At 36.2% G+C, this 18,053-nt stretch overlaps 1 protein-coding gene across 1 annotated transcript in view; it reads right to left on the reverse strand.

Annotated features, from left to right (window-relative positions):
- Positions 1-2,567: 2,567 nt before the first annotated feature.
- PRKACB (protein kinase cAMP-activated catalytic subunit beta) overlaps positions 2,568-18,053 on the reverse strand; it is a 79,886-nt gene continuing 64,400 nt past the window's right edge. The window contains exons 5-10 of the mRNA XM_070941232.1: positions 16,607-16,689; positions 14,306-14,432; positions 13,456-13,551; positions 12,627-12,749; positions 7,790-7,954; positions 2,568-5,589 (exon numbers count right to left, since the gene is read on the reverse strand). Of these exons, the coding sequence (XP_070797333.1) occupies positions 5,464-5,589; positions 7,790-7,954; positions 12,627-12,749; positions 13,456-13,551; positions 14,306-14,432; positions 16,607-16,689 (720 nt within the window). The 3' untranslated portion in view covers positions 2,568-5,463. The remainder of the gene's footprint in view (positions 5,590-7,789; positions 7,955-12,626; positions 12,750-13,455; positions 13,552-14,305; positions 14,433-16,606; positions 16,690-18,053) is intronic.

Consider the following 18,053-nt stretch of genomic DNA (forward strand, 5'->3'; position numbering starts at 1 on the left):
CATCCCTTTCCCAAAGCTATACAGAATTAGGACAAAACAGTGGTCCAGCTTGTTTGGTTCTTCTCTTCCTAGATCTATAAAATAAATAATTAAAATCTCTACCTACCTATCTATAAAAATGTTGACAAGAAGTAGGAAGAAACAAGAGATCTAAATGATGAAAAGTTACTGCTGAAAGTGTCCCTTAAAAAATAACTAGATATACATGGCATCTCAGAAAGGCAATGTAATTCAAAGTGTAATTCAATGGTTGTAACTACACTGTACAAGGTCCACTAAATTCAGTAGGACCTGCTGATATGCAAACACATGCAGGGTTGCTTTGCATAAAGTCCTTCTAACATTTATGTAATTTAAATTAGGCACTATAGCAGATTATATCCGTATACACGTATATACAAGCAGAGAGCTTTATTTTAATGTTTCTACTTATTACACAATAATCTTGTGTCTTGTCTTGTGATTATGTTAGGATGATACTTCCTGAATTTGCTAAAGTTAATCCTTAAGCAAACTCCCCAGAACTTCCTAGTTTGAAAACTAAGATTACTAAAATCAGATAAGAAACATTGATATATTATAGACATTTTGTTAACTGATCTCCTTGAGATATAGGCCCTAATATATTCTAAAAATCCGAGATGTTCTGAAAGAGATTCTGCTTACGATTGGTATCAATTTGTCTTTGTCAAAACGTAATCTATCTAAGCTAAAATGAAATGGGACTATGGCTGTGAAGGTTGCTTAAAAGCAGACAAGCATGTATTTGCAGTACCATCAGTTACCACGATTCCAGCAGCAGAAATTCAGTGCTTCTCTGCAGCTATTTCTTTTCTCCATAGTTTACTCTCCAGTCTCTTTCCAATGATTGTTCTAGCCTGGGTACCTTACCATGCTCCTTAAATGCTAGCTGTTTTGTTCTAAATCTCATCTTATTCTTTACCAAGTCTAAGCTGCTAGCAGCAAGGTCAGACATAAATTTTGATTCCTTGTCATATGGTTTGCAAGCATTTCTTGGAAAGCTGTTAGGACCAAAGGAAAAGCCAAGGCAACAACAAACCATCTTTACCTTAACTGCTGATTACCATATTCTTCAGTCTATAAGACACCCCCCCCCCAAAAAAGTGGGTGGAAATGTCTGTGCATCTTATAGAACAAATGTTGCCGAAGCCCTGCTCACCTGCCAGTCCCCACCCTTCAGCCTCTGCTTCCCAGCTATTTGCCTCCTTGCAGCAAACAGCAAACAGCCTGGTCGGCTTCATCACAGCCTGATTTAGCAAGAACAACTGAATGACAGTTGGATCATCCTCCTGGAATACTGCCAGGAGGATGATCCTGTTCCAGGCTGCGGGGATTGCCCCTCCTGCCCATCGCTGCTGTCGCCTATGGCCGCCTCCATGCACCCCATTTTCGGCCTCCGTGCGTCCTATTTTTGACCCATTCCAGGCGGCGGATATCACCGAAAATGGGGTGCGTGGAGGCAAAAAATGGAGCGTGTGGAGGTGGCAATGGCGATCCCCGCAGCCTGGAACAGCTGATTGGCACGATTCCGGGAGGCCAATCCAACCACCAATCAACTGCTCGTGCTAAATCAGGCTGTGCTGAAGCTGACCAGGATGTTTGCTGTTTGCTACAAGGAGGCAAATTGCTGGGAGACAGAGGCAGATTCCCCTCCCCTTTTTTTTCCTCCCAAAAAGCTAGGTGCGTCTTATGGTCTGAAGTGTCCTATACTGCGAAAATTACAAAAATTCTCATCCGACTGTGGGAGATTGTGGAATTCCAATCTTGTCAGATTTTTAGAAAGCTACTCCTTGGGGAAAAGTTTGATCCAAGTTGTTCTTCTAAGCTTTTTTATATTCTCAGAAAGTACTAACCTCCCTGTTGAGGCCTTTCATCCCACCCTAGGACTATCTTAAAATAATGTTGTCAACAAGCATGTTTCTAGTGTTATTTTCTCTCAAAAAAACACACCTCAATTAAATGGCAAGCATGTTAGATTCCTTATGGTCTCAGAGATGTAATATAGACCATCTCTGTAGTCATAGAACATAATTAATCAGTTTGTACCATCATTCTCCTTTTGGTAACATATTTCTGCTTTTGGAAGATGTGTGAATTATGCAGCAGACAATTGTAATAAGCCATGATTTTTGCATTTTAAATTTTATATACACCCACTTCCATACTTATACAAGTCCAGTACCCGTTTGGAAGATTACAAACCAATGTTTTTCAATCTTGGCAATTCTAAGAAATGTGGACTTCCTAGAGTTGCCAAGGTTGAGAAATACTGTTACAAACCACCATTTATATCTTTCTTTTAAAAAGGAATCCTGTACTAATAGGCATAGTTCTTAGAAATGTTAAGAGATTATCTAGATAGGAATTAGGCCTAACATTATATGTCACCTGCAGTGTATTCCTCAAAATAAAACTCATTTTACAGAAAGCACATAAGCTTGACTGCCATGGCAAAGGAGAATGCACAATGGGATATACTACCTCATAAAAAAGCAGCACAGTCTTTATGCAGTGTTGTACATAATTTAATTTGCAGTTCTGTATATAAACTTTTACTGTATTGCACACTATTGTAACAAACTAATTATTTTCAAAGAAATCAGTAAATACTTAAAGGATTTTAAAAATAAGGGTTTTAATGCAGCTGACAAAAAAAGAGAAGCAATTTACTTAATGAGATACATTTTTTTATGTTGAAAATGAGAGTTACATACAGCTAGAGTACAGTTAAAAGATACCATACAGTCCAACACTTAATTCCTCAAATTGTGTAAAATTAACAAGTCTCTACTGTCAAATATACAGTATTTCATATGATGGAAAAGGTTTTTTTGTTTTTGAAATTAGACAGAGGCATCTTTATCTTCTTGTGGCTTTTGTATATTTAAAATGATAGGACCATTTAGCACAATGCCAAATGTGTACTTCAACACAGTCTTCTTGCTGCCCTCCAGATGTGTTGGACAGAAATCCCCTTACTTTTTTAGCATGTCCAGTGCTGGCAGGGAGTTATTGTTGACATATCTGGAAGACAGCATGCTGGAAAATGTGTTTTCATGCACTGTGAATAGCAACTTCCTTATATTTTGCCCAACCCCTTTCTAGTCAATCTATTACTCCCTTATTATGATTTATGTTTACTGTTTATTTCTGACAACTTAAAATATTTAAACAAGCATAAATCAACAGAATGAAAAAGGTTTTTCAAAATTGTCCATCTAAAATTGAGAACTTAGGCATGCTAGAATCCATTCCATGGACATCCAGAATGAAGCCTCATATTTACACATACTTAAAAATTACCCAATTAAACTACTGGCTAAAATTCATACCAGAATTTTAAAAAAATGATCTGCAGCATTTATTAAAAATCCATGAACAAATTAATGAATTTATTGGATACAGCTAGCATACAACAGCATGTCCTCTGTCTAGATGAAATACAAAAAAAAGTAACCTTTTTCATACAAATAATTGTTTAATTTATTAATGTGACAATATATAACATAAAATTTGCTACTGCAGATTTTCATATGCTTGTCTTGCACATAGACAGACAGTAGTGGACAAAGATGGCAAACAACTAACAATGATTAGCAAAACTGCCTGACAACTTAAAGATGTTTAAAAGATTGTATGATTCATCTTATTCTAGACTGAAAAATGTCTACAGAGGTTTTCATTAAGGAGTGTCACAGAGATTAAAAGGAAATAATGCCAATTATCTTACATGTATTGGCATTGTAGAGAACTCATTGATTACCTAGCACTTTAGATCAATTGGATAGAATAACCCTTCATTCTTGTAGACATGTAAATTGAACATAAAACATGAGTCTAAGTGTACTGATGTGCCATCTTAAGAGAGGCCCTCTTGGGATAAATCAGAAAGTAAGTGCCTAACTAAAAACTGCATGGATACATTTAAAATGCACAAGGACATGTGCTGAGCTACTGATCATTAAACACTGAAACAGAAGTCTGAAAAAGTGCTGGAAGCAAGCACATGGCAGCAATATCCATACAGGTCAGTTGGTGAGATTATATGAAACTTAATTCAACCCAATCAATTCTTTGTGCAATCATAAATTTCATTTCACCAAAAGAAAAATGTTAGAAATGAAGACACCACATCACAGATGGTGGCAGTTTCAAACGTTGTCTCTTTTCTATATGAATGAAGTGCTGCTGATAGAAACCATGATTGGAGCAGCATTCCATCCTTGAATTTACTAATATAGTATACCAGAATAAAAACTTGGCATTTGTTTCTTTTATTCTTCACAGCTAACAGAAATACCAGGTTTATCTAGCAACTTATCAATATTTTAATACTAAATTTTCAATTTGCTAAACCATTTATTCTCATAGCTAAAGAGATAAAAAAGATGCTTCCCCCCTTCAATAAAAAAAGGGTTGAAATGTGAAATACTTCAGGAGCCCCACTGACATTACTAAAAATCAGTCCTATCTCTTAACAATACTGACCAAATCTTTTACAAGTTCCAGGCTTTCAGGTGTTTAAAACCTATTTAAATAGTCAATTCTTTAGATGCACGTTACTAAACATGATTAAATATGGTCCAAAGCCCAGACTGGATAGAATTGTTCCTGCTTACTGAGACTGTGCTACTTATGGCACAGTATGCTTATAGCATATTAATTTACTGCCTAGGAAAATAACACAAACTATGAGGCAGGGAGAAGAACTGCCAGCAATGTAAAAAACCAAGGCACAGGGCTAGCTACTGTACCCTACACAAATTTTCCAATTTTGAAAATAGGTTTGGTCAGTCTCCAGGAAGAGATCCTTAAGTCAATTAGCATACGATCATATAGTGATAAATACTACTTTCAAAATGCTAATGAAGTTGGCTAGGTTTAGATTGTGTTACCAAAGTAAACAAAAAAACAAAAACCACTAACTGGTTTTTATGAACCCTATGAACTGTAGCCTCACGCACAAAGATGGACACAGAAGGATTGGCCAGCACAAACTAGAAGCAACATTTATCTTCCACTTCAGTCTAACTTGTATTTAGCCCGAACACCTTCAGTTTCATTCATACACATACATTATTCAAAATAAAATGGAGCATTCTTGAGTAAAAGGCTACTTCATTTTAAAAAAGTGGGTCAGAGAAAAGAGGAGAAATTAACAATACACAGAAAACAAAGGAAACAATAGAAACCAAAAGGTAAATAGGAAAAGTGGTCTATATTCTGTGTAACAGCACAAACCGTGCTTGCTTAATTGTGCCTAGTTATAAGGGTTGGTGCAACCTGCACACATGGAAGATGGCAATAAAGACCTCAGTCAGCTTTGTGGAATGAAGTAACTAGGTAATTGTTTTGACATATGATGGTCTCAGCTCCACTTCATGAGTTAACAGAGTGCAAAGACCCCAATATGAGCCCTGATGTCCTCTTATCCTCCAAGTACTAAAAATCAGCAAATTCTTTTGCACATTTCTCTGTTAGAGAAACACGGATATCTTCTTCCTCATAATCATCAAAGTTGCTGGTATCTCCTGGGCCTCGACATTTTGGTATGAATGGAGCTTCTACCTGTATAATAAAAAAAGTATGAACGGTTGTTAATTGCTAATCTGAAAGAATTAAACACTAAGACTGTGGGAACTAAAAAAAAAAATAAAGCCTTCAAAAACAATCATTACAAGGACTATTTGATAGAATGAAAATACCCCAAAGAACAAATAGAAATACATTGTGTCACCCACTGTGTGAATCAAGCAGCTACACAGATCGGGAAACTGCCAAAATAACAAAATTAATGTAGCAAAATCGAGTCAAAATGTAGTACAGAAAACTAGAACAAAACAAGGTCCAAAAGACTGAAAGAACTAAAGTGACATTTATCAGACACCCCTCTCCCAATCCTTCAAGAATGTATATATAGAAGAAACAGGGTGGGTATTAAAGGACTGTGGAATACACAGAAAAGGTGGAATAACTGAACATTGCATAAAGACTTGAAAATCATAACTTTCAAAGCCAACAAATACAAAAGGAAAATCCAAGAAGCAAATGAAACAGAAATACATGGCCAAGAAGGATAAAGAATGCAGAATTTCTTGGATCATTTGAAAAATAATTTGTAGCATCTCAATAAGTCATATGATCTGTTACAATCAATCATTGTTTATTGATTATACTGTTGATATGCTGCATTCTTACACATTGTTTACAGCTGTGTTATACACAAAAAGTGATTTTTGTGAGTCTAAAATGGCCAACAAATCAAATTCAAATAAGATCTGCAGCAAAGACTGCTTTGTGAGGAAAAAACGAATATTTTTTCTGTATATTCCAGACATTAATTTTAGAAAGCTTAAACGCATTTAGCTTAGAATTTATTCATGTAAGACAATTACTATTAGAAACTCAGCCTTTTTATGAATGTATAGACTAATGCACGGGATTACTACAGAAATATAAAACCTCACAGACGTAAACACTACCTCATCAAACTTGCATCTGCACAAAATGGATCCTGATAATAAGATAAATAAGAGAAGCTAATTTAAATGTTGCCATATATGGTTTTGCCTTCCATGCAACCTATGGTATGCCCAATTGTTGACTCTAGGAGTTCATCAAAGTTGCCAAATATTGTAACCAAATATATTGTTACTGAACTAAATTGAAAGTAAATGAAATTTTGTTCACTCTAATCCTGTTTATTTGGGGATTGTGGCTCTCTATGCCTCATTCAAAGGCTAGGACTGTCCTGTGACTAAAAAAGAAGAAAGTAAATGTATACGCTTGGTCTAGTGTTAAGGATTAGCTATATAGTCAAATTTTCTTACAGTACATTTCCAAAAAATAAAAAATAAATAAGCCAATTGCATAAACCATATTTTGACATGGGGTTTTCAAAGGTAATGCCAATTTATTTTTTTAAAAAATTGTATTTATTTGAGGCATAGGCATAAACACATTTCTGAAATATTTTAATATGCAATATATATAAAAAGAATGATTTGTGATAGAAGACTAATGAAATACATTCTGATATTCAGTAGAGAATACAAATAATAAAAATCTCCCTTGAAATTAAATAATTAATACATTATTTATTACAGCTATGCTGTACTGTCACACTGCATAGCTCTGTAACTAGCTTCTTTTTATAAATTATTATGTTTCCGATTTGGCTTTTAAATAACGTTTTTGTAAAACAGCATGCCTATGAACCTTGAAACTATCATATGACTACTAGAAATGCTTACCGTACAAAAGTTCAAGAAATATAATTTCTCAAGATAATTTTAAGAAGAATTGTAAGTTAAGAAAGTTAAAGATTCCCAAAATATTTTAGAGAAAGAATGATATTTTTTTTCATAGAAAATACTAGTAAATATTTCACTATTGCTTTGGTGAGAGTTCGATTAGGAATCATCTTTGTCTCTCTGATACTTAGGTGAAGAAGAATATCCAGTATCTGTATATGTGGAACAGTATTTCTGAGAAGTCAATAAAAGGAGAACACAGCTGTACTGAAAATCATTTGATATCAAGAAACAAGTGGAGATTTCTACAATTAAGAGAGGAAGGAATGGAACCCTTCTGTTTTTGAATAGAGTTTTGAATAGAGATTCTAATCTTATGGATTCTAAGGCCCAAAATACTTTGGAAATATCCTGTGTTTTAAAGGTAAAAGCAGGTATAGCAATTTTAAATAAGAAAGGACAGGGAAATTTTCATTTGCTGTCGCTAAATTCCTTTTAAAGAAACACAAACTTACCTTTCTCTGGTAAATGGCAATCCAATCTGTAGTGGCAAACCATTTGTGGTTTTTAATGTCATTTACTCCATTCTTGAGATTTCCATACCGCTTGGTCAAATCTACCTGAAGTAAATTTCTTAATAGATCCTTAAGATCTGAACTGAAATGCGATGGGAAACGTACCTACAAAATATATCCAATACATTTACTGTAGCAACATATATGTGCTGTTCTTTGAAAAGGATGACAGATGAGTTAGGGATATATGGTGTAAATCCAAATGCCAATATTGCATATTGTTATACTATTGAATATTTCCATTCATAGAGATAAAGCCTATCAAAATTCAAACAGATCCATGTTTTCTTTCAAAGATTTTGGGTAGTCCTCGAGTTACAACAGTTCATTTAATGACCAATCAAATGACATTGAAAAAAATGACGTATGCACTGTTTTTCACACGGCTGTTGCAGGTTCCCCATGGTCACATGATCAAAATTCAGATGTTTGGCAACTGGTTCATATAATGACGGTTGCAGTGTCCTGGGGTCATGTGATCAGCTTTCGCGACTTTCTGACAAGCAAAGTCAGAAAGTTTTTTTTTACTGTTTTAAATGTGGTTTTGTATTCTGTAAGCCACCTTGAGTCGCCATGGGCGAATAGGCAGCAATATAAATTTAATAAAATAAAAAAAAATAAAAAAAAATAAAAAAAATAAAGTCAATAGGGAATCCAGATTCACTTAGCAACCACGTTACTAACTTCACAAATGCAATGATTCACTTAACTGTGGCAAGAAGAGTCGTAAAATGAAGCAAAATTGATTTAACAAATGTTTCACTTAGCAACATAAATTTTGGGCTCAACTGTGGTCATAACTCAAGGACTATCTGTACATGGGTTTCCTAAGCTTTCCAATCGTTACATGGGCAATTTCTGAGCACCAGATAGGACAGAGTAGTTTTTTAAAGATGTCTGCTACTCCAGAGACAGGTATTTGTGTGACATTCTATCAAAGCTGATTTGGCCGAGGGGTGGAGGGCGGGATAGCGAAAGAACTTTAATAGATTGATATTTTATTTTCCCAGATATTTAGTTCTATTACTGCTCCCCCCACCCCAAAATAAGCCCTATTTTGTGAGGGATTCTGGAGGAAGAATTATTCCACACTCTTCCAATTGGAAAAAGTTTTTGCTGGTAAATATTCTATTTTTTGTCAGAAGAAACCCAGAGAGACACTACTAATATGAAATAATAGTTATCTTTACATCATTTACTATGTGCTTTGCCCTCAGCATGATTTCATGTAAAGAATCATGTGTTAAACCTTAGTCCCTTTTATTCACAGTAAAGTTAATTCACTCACAGGAGTTCCTTTTGGTATCACATAATGTTTATACACAATATAAACACATTAGGAACTCATAGTCATAGAAGGAATGTAGTTAAACAGAACACTACATACATAATTATAATCTATTCCTAACACCAACAAGTAACTGAACAGAAAAATTAAGACAGAACTTAATTCCAAATGAAACCTAATCTAGAATGCTGGTGGTGAAATGGTACAGGTAATACAACTGTATTCTGAAAGAAACACAAGACAAATTAATAACAATCAACGAAAGTTAGTTTTTAGAAACTGGAGAAAAATGTGAATGTCAGAGGGAAAAAGGAAGGAAATGTCAGAAATCAAGAACATAGAAAGCCACAAACAATCATACCCTCACTGACAGTACTGCATGTTTTCAAATGTTTGTTTTCTGTTCAAATCAATCAAGAGCCCCATGAAACAGTACTTCCATGAAGTCCTCTGTCCCACACAAAAGTGGAGAAGAAGGTTGCAAATAAATCAGTGGTGGGATTCAAAATTTTTTACTACCGGTCCTGTGGGCATGGCTTGGTAGGCATGGCAGGGGAAGGATACTGTAAAGTCTCCATTCCCTCCCCACTCCAGGGGAAGGTTACTGCAAAATCCCCATTTCCTCCTGATCAGCTGGGACTCGGGAGGCAGAGAATATATGGAGGCAGGGCAAATCAGAGGTGGTATTTACCAGTTCTCCAAACTACTCAAAATTTCCGCTACCAATTCTCCAGAACTGGTCAGAACCTGCTGAATACCACCTCTGAAATAAATGCACTATACCATACATACAATGCGATTCAGAAAAAAAGTGCCACTGTTTTAAGCAAATCTAGCCACTGAAGTTAATATGACTCTTAAAGCAGTAGTGCTTCCTTTTTTTGTTTTGCTTTATTTTGTTTTCCAGGCTCACAGGGGAAAAAAAAATCAGATTAATTTAAGGAATAGCATAGAAGGGCTACTTCAGTCACTCTTGTGTGAGTCAGAAGTTCTTCCCTATCATTCGCAAAGAATGTATTGTCCTTGTCCAAATTATCCAATAGCAAAAAGCAGATGCATCAAAATATGAGACACAATATTCCTTCTCTAACATTATATGAATGGAAAGGCAGCAAATTCAAGGATCAGCAGACTGCTAGTGTCACTTCATCTCTCTCCCTGCCTCTGTATTCTTTCACTGAAATTGTACATATTCCAAAGCAAATACACATAATAGTTTGGACAATGATGTGTCTGTATGTATAAATATATAATTTTCTTCTTTAATTCCTATCTATGCCAAACAGATTCCTGTTCCAGCTTATATAAATTATTCTAATATATTTTAGTTTACTTTTTCAGCTTACTATGGCATCTTCCCATACTTTACCCAAGAATTTAAAATAACATGATGGGTGATGATGTTGTTTAGCACCTCAATGAATCTAATATGTCCTTTATGTTCCACTGAAAATGTAGGAATTTTGGGCAAATCTGTAATTACATGAATACTGTAAATGTGGCCAGTAACTATTTCCGCCACTCTTTGCATCAGCCTTTTTTAATCTTGGCAATTTTAAGATGTGTGGACTTCAGCTCTCAGAATTCCCTAGCCACCATTACTGGTTGGGAAATTCTGAGAGTTGATGTCCACACATCTTAAAAGTTGCCAAAGTTGAGAAACAGTGCTTTACATGCTAAATTCATATAGTGAAGAGGACAGTCTATGTTCCCTGAGGCTTTGGTGTGACTTCCAAATCATTTCCAAATGTATATATGTAAACTAATACCACGTTTCTCCAAAAAGATGACCCACCTTGAAAAGAAGCCCTATCACATTTTTGAGCGCATGCAATCAAATTAAGCCCCACCCACAAAATTAGCCCTAATTAAGATACTGCCCACCCCGGGTTGCAGGGGATGGGGCGAGGCACACAGGTAAAAAAATAAGCTAGGATGGGGATGGAGGGGTTGAGCTGCCCTACTTACCAGGCCTCGCAGACCCCGACACCTGCCTCACCTTCTGCGGTTGCTTGTGGCCACTCGCACACATCGCCCTGGCCTCTGTTTTGCTTTTAGATGCCTGCTGGAAGGCATCTGCAGCCAGTACCAGAGCTCTGGATCGATCTGGAGCTCTATTATCGGCTGCAGAGGGCTTTCTGGAAGGCATCTGAAGGCGAACCGGAGGCCGGAGCGACGCATGAGAGTGGCGGCAAGTGGCTGCAGAAGAAGTGGGCCAGCAGTGGGCTCCTGTTGGGCAGGGCTGTCGGTGCCACTGTTGCGAGGTGAGTTAATAATTAGACCCTCCAAAAAGAAGGCGTAGCCATTTTTTTTGGGGGGGGGTCAAAAGAAAATAGGACCCGGCCTTCTTTTTGGAGAAACACGGTAGTTTTTAGTGTCTGCCTCTTCTTTACTTTTAAATAATGTATTTGAATATGACTGAACTCTTAAAATTATTTTTCACTAGAAATTATTTCTGATTAAATCTTGGAATATAATATTAATATATAATAATATGTACCTTATGTCATTTTATTTCCTTATCTGGTATTTTCACTTCAATTACATTTTTTGCTAAATCTGTGAACTATTTATAAAGGGGCCCCATTTTAAATTACTGTATAGCATTTCGTGAGCTATCAGACACATCACTAGAAGCTAAATCATAAGACTACCTTCCAATTTACTTTGGCCATGTCATGCATTCAAATTCATTGGAGAAGGCAATGATGCTGGGAATGGGTAATGAAACAAGAAAGATCAAGGAAAGAACATGTTGGCGTGAGAACATCAAATCTAATACCAAGCTGAACATCCAGTGATTAGGAGAAGCTGTGCATGGAGGGTAGCATTTATTGTCTATAAAGTCACCAAGATTCGGACATGACTAAATGGTTTAAAGAACAATTATGTGAGCTAGACTAGGACAATCTTAAACTTGCATATTTTCATTTCCTTCTATTTTTGACACCTTCACAGATAAACATACACTCTGTTTCTTATTTTATTTCAAACACAGAGCAAGACAAAGAGACACATATATCTATCTATACAGAGCAAAAGACATAGCCAGTGACATAGAAAGGATGAAATCGAAAATTCTCCCCGCCACTTGCTTTCAGGGGACTGAATGTAACAATTTAATTGACAATCATTTCTGGCTGTTTTAAATCCTACTCTTTAGAGCTACCGTGTTTCCCCAAACATAAGACCCTGTCTTATATTTTTTTGAACCCTGAAATAAGCACTTGGCCTTATTGCCATGCACTCAAAAGCCCGATTGGGCTTATTATCAGGGGATGTCTTATTTTGGGGGAAATATGATTAAAAAAATGCTAAAACATATGAATAGTCAACAATTAAGCAAAGTTAGTTAATTAAGGACAATTTGAATTTAGGGACAAATTAAAGGATAACTTTCAATTTTAGGGACAAATTTTATATTTTCTCTAATTTATTAATCAAGACAGAAAAAAATGTTGTGTGTGCTATTCTCATGAAAATGCTTACCTTTCCAGAAACAATTTTTTCATAAATCTGGATTGGTTGATCTGCAAAGAATGGAGGATATCCAGCTGCCATTTCATAAATTAACACTCCTAAGGCCCACCAATCCACTGCTTTATTGTAGCCCTGATGAAAAATACTGTGATTAGGTCTAATGATAATACCTCATCAAACTTTTAGTATTAAAAAATTACACACACACATATAAGAATATAAATGCTTCATATTTAGATAGCATACATATAATTTTAAACGTTTTATTCTCATATTATTCAATAAATAGATGTTTGATGACATCTAAAACAAAAATAAATGATATATATATATATCTCAGAATTATATTACAAAAAGCAAATGGAAGAGACTCTTCAACACAGCAAAGAAAATCAAAAGTTGTTTCTCAGTAACTTTTTTGTTTCTAAATTATACCGCTAGTTTTCTTGCATGTAAGTTTTGCAGTTCCACTGGTGAAGTGTAAGTCAAGAACTACCCATACAGAAATTGACCCTCATGCTTCAAAGAGTCATAAAAACACTTTATTATACAGTGCTAAAATCATCCCAAGTAAAGACTCTTTACCATTTCCTGAAATTAAATGTGTTAAGACTTTAAGATGGCATGTTATAGAATACCAAGCAATATTTTGGCTTGAAGAATTTGACTAAATTATTAGATTCTACGTGAGAAAATATCATGACAATATTTAATAATTATTACCTAAGCCATGCATGAGTTTATTTGAAATTTTAGATGAAACTTCTTCCTAAGCATATTTAGAACAGTATTTTCCTTTCAGCAATGCTTAATGAACCTGTCAAGCATTTTCAAATACCTTGCTAAGAATTATTTCAGGTGCCAAATATTCTGGAGTCCCACATAACGTCCAAGTTCTTCCTTTTACTCTTTTTGCAAATCCGAAATCTGTGACCTAAGAGAACAGAAAGAATTATTATATTTCTCAAGGTTTATTTATAAATTAAAATAAAACCAAATTAATGATAATAATACACATAGGCATCAAGAGGTAATTAATCACAGAAACAGGTTTTTTTTTGTATGTCATAATAGAAACAAAAGAATAGTAGTTTTAGGTGTATCTTTTTAATCAAACAAGGCATGATAGGTAACCAATTCATTCTTAGAAGCATTAAAAAGGAAGAATTAATGCCAAAGTATAAACCTCAGATATGCTATATTCAACACTAGGTAATACCTATAACATCATTAAGCTTTTGATTTTAAAAAGCAAATTTTTTTTCCAGGGCTGGGGAATCAGTTTTGGAGTCCCAAAATATTTGGCTGGATATTTTTTGGGGGGTGGGAGTGATATGAAAAGGTGAAAAAGGTGATTGACACATCTATTTTCCCCTAGCGCTGAACAACAGTAACAGGAAACTTAAGCTGAAGGTTTTCAATTATATAAGCTGTTGTGCCTCCTGCATCACTTGGAAGCTGAAAGAATAAAACTGAAAGTATTGCCCCAATTGGAAAAAGCTATCCATTTTGATATAAACCAATTTGGATCAAATTCAGCATCTATTTTCTCCTGTTTTTGACAATATATATTTTAATTGATGAAACTGATTTGTAAAAAACTGATTTCCTTACAAAATACTCTAAGTATTCACCACATCTTGCTATAGATAACAAAATATTCATGTCTATAAATCTTTGTATCATACCTGAATATATCCTTGTTGATCAATTAAAAGATTTTCAGGTTTTAGATCTCTGTAGATGAGGTCTAATGAATGGAGGTACTCAAATGTTAGTACTATCTGAGCTGCATAAAATCGTGCATGTGGTTCACTGTAATCAATGAAAATATTAAGTTATTAAAACTAGTACATTTAACAGAAGTACCGTCATTATCTTTTAAATACAGTGGATACATGTATTTTTAAATACAAAAATCTATGAACCGGTAGAAATATATGAGAAAATTTATGTTCTGTTCTACAATGATTGCAAAATGAATTCAAAAGTACATATATAATACAGGTTGTCCTTATTTAGCAACCACAATTGGGATTGACAACTCAGTCACTATGTGAAGCAGTTGCTAAATCGCAAATCATATGACCATAACTTTGTTTTTCAGCTCTAAACTGACAAGAGTAATCAGTTTCATACCTTCTGCTTTTCTTTGCATCCTAGCCAGTCCCCCACCCTCTGGATTGGTCACCCCATGCTGGATAATTAATAAAAAAGGTATTAATTTTTGCAGTAGAAAGAAGGGGATCAAAGGAGAGTAATCACAGCAAAAGCTGAAAACAGTTGTCCTCACTGTGCCTGCTTATTATACTAATTTCTAATCCCATCGTCTCAAATCTCTCTGCTCTGCAAGGGAGGAGAGTTCAGCTAGGAGAGATTACCTACAGAAATTGCTGGGTGGGAACCTTCTTTTCTGAGATGCAAGAAGGAAAGAGGGGCTCTGGTAGTCATGTTGAGGGGGGGTATGAGGGCACGGAAGAACCAAAGTGACCTGGCCATCGAAAGGGTGGGGTGGAGATAGATGGGTCTCTATCTTTTTGTAATGAAGTATGTCAGTAATCTTGGGGCTAGAAGGGAATAGATGCTGCCCAGGAAACAATAAAATAAGAGAGGCAGGAGCCCTCAATGGTTCGGTCAGAGAAACAAAACTTAGAATGGGCCCACCCTAATGAATCAAAACAATTAAAAGCAGCAATGAAAGTTTGTACTTTCAAACTTGGACGATTCTGTTAATGTAGCCTTAAATAACATAGAATTAACCTAGTTTTGTTTCCTGTTTGGTTCATCTGGGAGGGCTGAAATTTGCTTTGTAGATTCAGGTGGGGGTGATGTGTTTGGATAGGAGGGAATTGGCAAGGGGAGATGGGGGCTTCTGATTTGTGCATACTAGTCCAATATGGGTGCTGGAAGGTAGAGAGGAGGAAGTGAAGGACAGGAGTTCTCTGAGGGCTTGTTGCGTGCAGCTCCCAACTGGAGCACTGTGGTGAGGTGGCTTCCCTCATCTGCTACTCCTGTCCAGAGTTTGTTTAGCCATGATAGAGACCAGGCACCCCTAGAAAGACACCATCAATTCCTGCGCATCTCTTCCTGGCTGGCCCTGGATCTGAAAAGACCCAAAGGGACACCTTCTCAGCCACATTTGATGTTCCAAGTCTGAAGACTCTGTCCCAGCATGCTTGCAAAGAGAAGGTGTCTGCAGGCAGTTTGCCAACTGCCCTTAGATTGTGCCGGTTTGGGACCTCAGGCAACCTTTTCCATTTTGATGGTAGCGGCAGAGGAAAGCTAACTGGTATGAAGGTCTCCTCATGGTTGCTGCTCAGCTAGGAGGAAAAGTTTAACTGACTGAATGGAGGGGACTGCAAAGGAACCAAGATTTGCTAAATGGCTGCAGAGCTGCCTTTTTTTCTGAGTAGCGCCATCTGGTTTTGGGGGATGGTCATCTTTCCCCTCCCTAATAGGGCACTCTGCCACAAGAAGCTCTGGATCAGAAGAGAATAAGCAGGCACACTTTGGGGATTACAGTGGCTGTTTGGCAAGCAGCTGCCAGGACTAACACATTGCTTTTGTTTTCTATGTGTGTTCTCGACTGTGTGCCATCTTACTTTCTTCTAATCTCGTCTCCAATCTCCACTGTGCAAGAGGAGAGAGGTAATAAAAACAGACCAGACCCTTTGTATTGATCACAGGATTGAGGGAAGCTGCCAATGTAATAAATGGTTGTCAATTGATCATAAAGTTATTTTTTCAGTACATCATAACATCAAACAGTTGTGGAATAAGTGGTCAGTCAAGGGAGGACTATCTGGATCAGATCCTATGTATTTCAATATATAAAACTATTGTATACATGCCAAACCAAAACTTGTTTTTCAAAGCTATTTCAGAAAGTTTTCAAGTTTATGCTAAGTGAAGTACATCTTTTCCCATAAAGAAATCACTTAGGAATGACAGCATATACTTTCCCAAATAACTTATTTGTTTATTCTTACCTGAACCTTCCAATTCTTCTTAAATGTGAGAACATTTCCCCTCCAGGAACATATTCCATAACCATATATAAATTGGAATTGTCCTAAAATATAGAGAAGTATCGTTAATTGAAATTGTAAATACACTTTCAAAGATCTAAATATATTTCTGGCAAACAAACAAAAAGTTTATTTAAGCACTCAATGTTCCTGAACACTGAAAGTGGGGGGGAAAAAGAGCAGGGTGAAACAGAGAGTACCTGGCTGAATTAAAATTGACCAGCCTTACTCCATTATTCTCAACAGAAGAACACAAGGAGCGATAATGGCAGTAGTAAGTGTGCATGAGATTTTGGCAAAAAATTCTATACATATAAAAACTTAATGGATTTTTCCTCACAACAATGTTATCATATAGAGTTTTTGTACACAACTATTGATAAGACAGATAGTCCTCATTTAACAACAACTCATTCAGTAACTGTATGAATGGTGCTGAATGAGTAGTATTTACAACTGGTCCTCATAACTGTGGCTGTCACAGTGCCCCTGTAGTCACATGACTGTGATTGCTGGCAACTGACTTGCAATTATTATGTCGTAGCATACTCTGGTTATGTGATTGCCATTTGGGACATTCTCTGTTGGCTTCCAAAGACAAACTCAATGCAGAAGCTGGCAGGTGTGCAAAAAGACCCGGATTGTGGGGGCAATAAGCTGACTTTGTATCAAAAAGAACACCGCTTAGGGGGGCCCGAAAGCCCTACTAAGCAGGTATATACAAAAGTATGAAGGCTATTGCTTAACGCATTGTAAGCCGCCCTGAGTCTCCGGAGAAGGGCGGCATATAAATCGAACCAATAAATAAATAAATAAATAAAAATGGCAACCAGGTGGCATCATAGTTAACAACAGTGCAGGGTTCACTTAATGATGACAGCTGGAAGTGCTGGCATCGTGATCATGTGATGTGCTTTATGACCACAGTGCTTAGTGATGGAAATTCTTGTTCCAAATACTGTTGTTAAGTGAGGACTACCTGTATGTAATTTTAATTTATACACGGTTACATTTAAACGTATGGCTGGAGAATTGAATTATTTTTTCTGATGCCATTCTTTGTTATATAACTGTACGCAATGAAAATTGTTCCATTTTTAAAAAAATTTAAGTCAATTGCTAATAGATTCCATTCAATGTTATCTCCCATGCCACAGCAAAATCCATGGTGATGGATTTTATATGAGATTTCTTTTAAATAAGCCATGGGGTTGTATTTTCCTTGCTTTCTATACCACTGTCAGGGCTACGTATGCTTTCTACTTCTATTTCTATTTATTTCTATCCTGCCTTCATTATTTTTGCAAATATCTCAAGGCAGTGAACGTATCCAAAACACCCTCTTCTTCCTATTTCACCCAAACAATAATCTTGTGAGGTGAGGTGAGCTGAGATAGAGTGGCTGGCT

The sequence above is a fragment of the Pituophis catenifer genome, unplaced genomic scaffold (genome assembly GCF_029215685.1).
Source record: "Pituophis catenifer annectens isolate HBS135680 unplaced genomic scaffold, rPitCat1.0.hap2 SCAF_3, whole genome shotgun sequence".
Taxonomy (NCBI): Eukaryota; Metazoa; Chordata; class Lepidosauria; order Squamata; family Colubridae; genus Pituophis; species Pituophis catenifer.